Raw genomic sequence first — 6467 nt, forward strand, 5'->3', positions numbered from 1 at the left:
TAAATCATTATTTCTCTTTCCTTCTTATCAGTTCTTTCTTTTTACTTCTCTCAAAATTCGATGATTTGTTTTAAAAGGTCTGGTTATGCACCAGATTAAAAGTTGAGTTCTTATTTATCAAAACTTTTTTGGCATGCCATTCCTTTTTCTCTCTGAATAATGCCTTCCTGGAAATAGCTACAATAGTAATTTATTTCAGATTAAAAAGAAAATTACAATACTGTGTGTTTCAAAGGAGCATTAAAATTATATAAAAGCATTAAAATTGAAAAATATGAACAAATCAATATTTACAAAGCTGAGAAAGTCATTTAATTGGCATCGCTTCTTTAATAGACTGCAATTAATCAATTTTTATTTAATTAATGTTCAGGGTTTAATAAATTACAAAAAAACATGAGATGGAAGTTCATGGCAAAGAGAAGGTACAACCCTTATACTACAAATTTGAACAATTCTGAAAGAACAGACAGTTCTTGGCAACCACAATTAAGCTCACTGCTCTAGAAACAGCACAAATGCTGATAGTTTGCAATGTAATTCTATTTGGAGAAGTAATAAATCATAATAAAGCAAAGATGCTTGATTGCCATGAGTGGCTGACTTTCAATGGTTGCCGTCTCTTATTTGAAAAGAGAAATTTTAAGTTTTCAAATTAAGAGTATATTATTTCAATATCTATCTTTTGTCACATACATTCCATATGATGTACTTTTAAACTCCTCATTTACTTTTAACATGAATAGTTCTATATAATAATTAGTTGTTCTATATAATAATTAGTTATTAATATAGGATTTCCAATGCGTGACAATTGGAAGAGAGTTTCATTGCTTGAGTCTATCTTTCCTTCTATCTTATCTCTATCTCCCAAAATAAAAGCACAGGATAGTAATGCAAGGTCTATAAGTAAAGAAAGGGTTTCCAAACCATAAACTGATATTATATTATCTGCTTAACCTTTTTTCATTTGACTCTCTTTGCTTACGATTAATTCACACCATCTCCTGAGGTGTTAATTCAATTCTGGACTACAAGTATCTGCATGTGAATAGCCTTTGAGCTGAGGAGAAATGCAAAAGAGATACTATATTTTCTGAAATCTAAGATATCATCTATCATAAGATGCATAGCTATATGTACCACTAAAGAAGAAAAAAATGTTGCCAATTAAACTATGGCACAATTAAAAAGTGCTGCTGATTATAGCATGCATCCCAAATTCAGAGATGAAAAAAAAATTAAAGGAAAATATTCATGTTAAAATTCAGTGAAATATGGTAGTTCCTGATACAGCTTCTGTGCAAAGCTTGCATGTTGCCACGTGAAGTCGAAGGAGTTATTTTACGCTCCCCCCCCCGCAATGCTTCAGCTCCCTCAACTATAAAATTAAGATTATAATTACTTCTCAGCTGAAATGATGAAGAGAAATATATGCATGTGAAACTATTAGTGTTGTGCCTAACATATAGTAAATTGAAAATAAGTAATGTATTATCGTCATTCTCTCTTTTAAAAAAGTAAGCTCACATAGCCAAAAACTTGAAAGTAATTTAAAATAGCACAAATATAATCAAGAGACTGTGATTAGGCAATAGGTGTATTAAGCCATTGGGTAAGGCAGACACAATGAGTAAATTAGAAGGCTTGACAAGAGGGTTCAATTTTACATAGGCAAAATAGAAGGAGGATGAGAAGTTCTGGGAATAAGAACAGAGTTAGCAAAGCCATAGGGGGAGTGAGAGACTCAGAGTGAGTTCAATGAGAAGAACCCTGCATGTGATCACCAACAGCTGAGATTTCCCCTGGACTCCCCTCAACAAACATGAGTCTTCAAACAAGTAGTCCCTCCTTGCTTGCCCCCCACCCCGTTTTTATCGTCTTTACAGGCTGGGTCTAGACTAAATCATTTTTATGATCTCTTCTACCTCTAAGATTTCTTATGTCCTTGCATGTACAGAGAGAGGGAAAAGAGTGAAACTTTCCAGAGTGGAGGGTTAGCACTGAGGTGATATAAGAAAACAGATTGACTATCATCCTACAGATAAACAGCTTTTAACCAAGATGAATGGGCAGACTTGATATAGTTTATTCCATTCATTTTTACTATTTTATTTTTCCCAGTAATATTATTAGTGAGAGTATATGAATGTAGAATGTATATATACACATATATTCACATATGTCAATAGATAGGTAAAGCATCTGGTGGAAACTTTTATAGTACAAGGAATTCTGAGATATACTTTTTAAACATTCTGCTTGAGTTACTACAAATATTATACCAAATTTTTAATTTCCAAAGTACAATAAATAACACTTAGCAATGATATTCTATTAAAAACAATTTATATTTTAATTAATGAATAAGAGCAAATTTAGGGCTGCCGCCACCAACATGGAGACCTTGTACCGCGTCCCGTTCTTAGTGCTCGAATGCCCCAACCTGAAGCTGAAGAAGCCGCCCTGGGTGCACATGCCGTCGGCCACGACGGTGTACGCTCTGGTGGTGGTGTCTTACTTCCTCATCACCGGAGGAATAATTTATGATGTTATTGTTGAACCTCCAAGTGTTGGTTCTATGACTGATGAACATGGACATCAGAGACCAGTAGCTTTCTTGGCCTACAGAGTAAATGGACAATATATTATGGAAGGACTTGCATCCAGCTTCCTGTTTACAATGGGAGGTCTAGGTTTCATAATCCTGGACCAATCGAATGCACCAAACATTCCAAAACTCAATAGATTTCTTCTTCTATTCATTGGATTCGTCTGTGTCCTATTGAGTTTTTTCATGGCTAGAGTATTCATGAGAATGAAACTGCCGGGCTACCTGATGGGTTAAAAAATGCCTTTTGACAAGAAATCCGTGGATATTGGATTTGCTCCTGTTAATGAAGTTTTAAAGGCTGTACCAATCCTCTGATGTGAAATATGGAAAAAGAGTGAAGCAGCAGAAAAGAAGCATCTTGTGAGAAATAGGAATCATATTAAAGCTTGAACTAGAATGTCTTCTTGGTATCAAAGAGACAAATTTCTCACAGTATTTCTCCTGCTGGCCTGTACTGACACACCAATGATGTTTAGTGGCATTTTCTTCTTAGTTTTTCATTTCTTAAAGAAAATATACTCCCTTTTCCACAACTATAATATTGAATAAAGTGATTATTTCTTATAGCCCCCTTAACATTTTGTGGAGACGACATTTCTGACTTTCAAAAATTAATGTAAAATCAGGAAGCGAGATCCCATAAGCTGAGAACTCTGATCAGCTTTACCTATGGTGCTTTGCCTTTAAACAGTGTGACAGTACATTATTCAGATATGTGTGAGACTGTTTCTGCACAATAAGATGTATGAAAGGAGCAGAAATAAATAATTTTTCTAATTAAAAAAAAGAGCAAATTTAGGAACTTTCAGGATTATTTTAATAATATCAATTTTTCCCCAGAGATATGTGGAATTGCCGATTTATAAGCTTGCCTGTGAAACTTCCATGTACAGATCAGGACATATAAGAGCAGAAATTACTATTTCTTTTCTAATGTTATCTTGATACACATGAAAGAACTTATGATTTCTCTATCCAAATATTTAATTTTCAAAAATAGTATTTTATTACTCTAAGAGATGAAATCCAAACAAGAAATCATGCACAGTATTGTCATGAGAGATGACAGTGAGTGGGAAAGAAAGAAGATAATATAAAGAACTACCTCATTGTGCAGACAGCTTTGCAGATTATAGGACATAGAAAAATACCTTTTTGTCCCTCTTGAGCCTAACCCTACTACCCACATGCATGTGAATGTGTGTGAATGTGCATGTGCATGTGAATGTGTGCATGTGAATGCATGTGAATGTGTGTGTGTGAGAGAGAGAGAAAGAGAGAGAGAAAAGAGAGAAAGATTTGAGAGTTACTCACTTTTCACTATGTTAGATAGAGGAACAGGTTGCCTTGGAGCCACACCCTCAACAGAAGCACAGGGTGAAAAGTGAAGGTCATGGGTATAAGCACCCCTGAGCTACTGAGCCCTGCATTCCCTTGTCCTGGAGCTCAGAGCAGCATGCCAGTCTTTTCTAAAAAAAAAGAAAAGAAAACAAAGAAAAAGAAGTATATTATCATACATTATAGGAGAGACCAGGAAGGGTTACTTTGCTTGGAAATTTCATTCCCATCTGGGCCTGGACCATAGGGCTTGGGTGCTAAGGGTATCCCTCTCTGTTATGTATTGAATTATGTTCCCACAAAAATCATATGTTGAAGTTCTAAACACCAGTGTGATTGCATTTGAAGATAAGGCCTTTAGGAGGTAAAGGTTAAATGATTTTGCAAGGGTGGGGCTCTAATATTATAGAATTGGTGGATATGTAAGAAAAGGGAGAGGGCGATCTCCATGCACATACACCAAGGAAAAGTTATGGGAGTCCATAGGGGGAAGGCAGCCATCTGCAAGCCAGAAGAGAGCTTTCACCAGGTTTTGGTTTTCCAGCCTCCAGAACTGTGAGAAGTTACATTTCTGTTGATGAAGTCATCCAGTCTATGGTATTTTGTTATGGAAGCCTGACCAACTAAGATCTTCTTCTTCCCTTAACTTTTCCGACACCATAGTCAGTCTCCCTGGATCTCTCTGGAATGGACTAGCTTAGCCTTTCTAGTCTTTTAACTCAAGAGGAACATTTGAAATGTATTTAAGGCTCAAAAACCTGCGTAAAAACTATTGTACTGAGATTGTTCCAGTCTGCATGTGAGGAGCTAGCGAGTAGCCATTCCATTCTAACAAAGGAAAAGCTGAATGAACTGAAAATACCAAAAAGAATAAAAACAATGACTGAAAAAAAGGGGGGGGATATCCAAGGACTATGGGGCCCTTACAAAAAATATAACAGATCTATAACAGGAATATAAGAAGGAGAGAAATCTCCCCAAATTAATGTCAGATACCAAACCATGGATAAGGAAGCTTAGAGAACACCAACCAGGCTAAATGCCAAAAAAGTATACTTAAGCATATCATTTTCAAACTAGAGAAAATCAATGATAAAGAAAAAATCCTGAAAGAAGCCAGAGGGGGAAAAATATCTTATTTGTAGAGGAACAAGGATAAAAATTACATCCAACTTCTCCTCAGACCACATAAGCAAGAAGAGAGAGGAATGAAATATTTAAAGTGTTGAGAGAGGAATCTATCTACCTAGAATGCTATATTCTGTAAAGCTATCCTTGAAAAATAAAAGAGAGATAACAACTTTCTAGACAAACAGGAATTGAACAAATTGAAGGAATAGACCTGTTTGATAAGAAATATCTAAAAGAAGTTCTTTAAGGACAAAAATATATGTAGATCAGAAACTCAGATCCACATAATATAAGGAAAAGCATCAAAGAAGGAATAAATGAAAGTGAAATAAAAACTTCATTTTTCTTATTCTTAATTGATCCAATTGATAACAATTTGTTCAAAATAATAATACCAACAGTGTGTATGATTATGTGTGCTTGTGTATATATACATATTTCATGTGTCTATGTATGTGTGTGTATGCTTCTACATACTTAATGAGATATGTGAAATGAGTGACAGCAAGGATAAGAGGAACGAGGAAGGGGGATCCCTGGGTGGCGCAGCGGTTTGGCGCCTGCCTTTGGCCCAGGGTGCGATCCTGAAAACCCGGGATCGAATCCCACGTCGGGCTCCCTGTGCATGGAGCCTGCTTCTCCCTCTGCCTGTGTCTCTGCCTCTCTCTTTCTCTCTCTCTCTCTCTGTGTGTGTGACTATCATAAATAAATAAAAATTTATAAAAAAAAAAAAAAAGAGGAACGAGGAAGGAATTAGGATTATTTGTTCTTAGAAAGTAATCACGCTACCCATGAAGAAGTATAGAGTTCCTTGAAAGAGGATGTGGCTTAGCTATAAATGTATATGGCAAAATCTAAGGCAACCACTAAAACAAGTTTTTAAAAAAGTATAACTTGGGATCCCTGGGTGGCGCAGCGGTTTGGCGCCTGCCTTTGGCCCAGGGCACGATCCTGGAGACCCTGGATCGAATCCCACGTCAGGCTCCCGGTGCATGGAGTCTGCTTCTCCCTCTGCCTGTGTCTCTGCCTCTCTCTCTCTCTCTCTGTGACTATCATAAATAAATAAAAATTAAAAAAATAAAATCTTAAAAAAAATAAATAAAAATAAAAAGTATAACTGATATGCTAAGAAAGAAAAGAAAATGGAAGGCACCTGGTTGGCTCAGTTGGTAAACTCCTGCCTTCCGCTCAGACACCACAAAAGGCAGAAAATGGATGGAAGTCAAAAAAAGAAAGAAAGAGAAGAGAAGAGAAGAAAAAAAAGAAAGAAAAGAAAAAAAAGAAAAGAAAAGAAACAAAGAACAAGAACAACAAACAAAAAACAGTAACAAATATGATAGGTGATAGTCCAACCCTATCAACAGTCTGAACATCATGATTTAAA

The 6467-nt window shown here is 35.9% G+C and overlaps 1 protein-coding gene across 1 annotated transcript; it reads left to right on the top strand.

Annotated features, from left to right (window-relative positions):
• Nucleotides 1-2388: 2388 nt before the first annotated feature.
• On the top strand, nucleotides 2389-3180 carry LOC140618399 (oligosaccharyltransferase complex subunit OSTC-like). Its single transcript, XM_072800876.1, has one exon. It carries the CDS (start codon nucleotides 2399-2401, stop codon nucleotides 2846-2848), a length of 450 nt encoding a protein of 149 aa, XP_072656977.1. The 5' UTR covers nucleotides 2389-2398; the 3' UTR covers nucleotides 2849-3180.
• The last annotated feature ends 3287 nt before the right edge of the window (nucleotides 3181-6467 follow it).

This window comes from Canis lupus, chromosome 1 (genome assembly GCF_048164855.1).
Source record: "Canis lupus baileyi chromosome 1, mCanLup2.hap1, whole genome shotgun sequence".
Taxonomy (NCBI): Eukaryota; Metazoa; Chordata; class Mammalia; order Carnivora; family Canidae; genus Canis; species Canis lupus.

What these genes read in the sequence shown, in the direction of transcription:
- LOC140618399 (XM_072800876.1), top strand. Translation starts at nt 2,399, where the DNA reads ATGGAGACCTTGTACCGCGTCCCGTTCTTAGTGCTCGAATGCCCCAAC.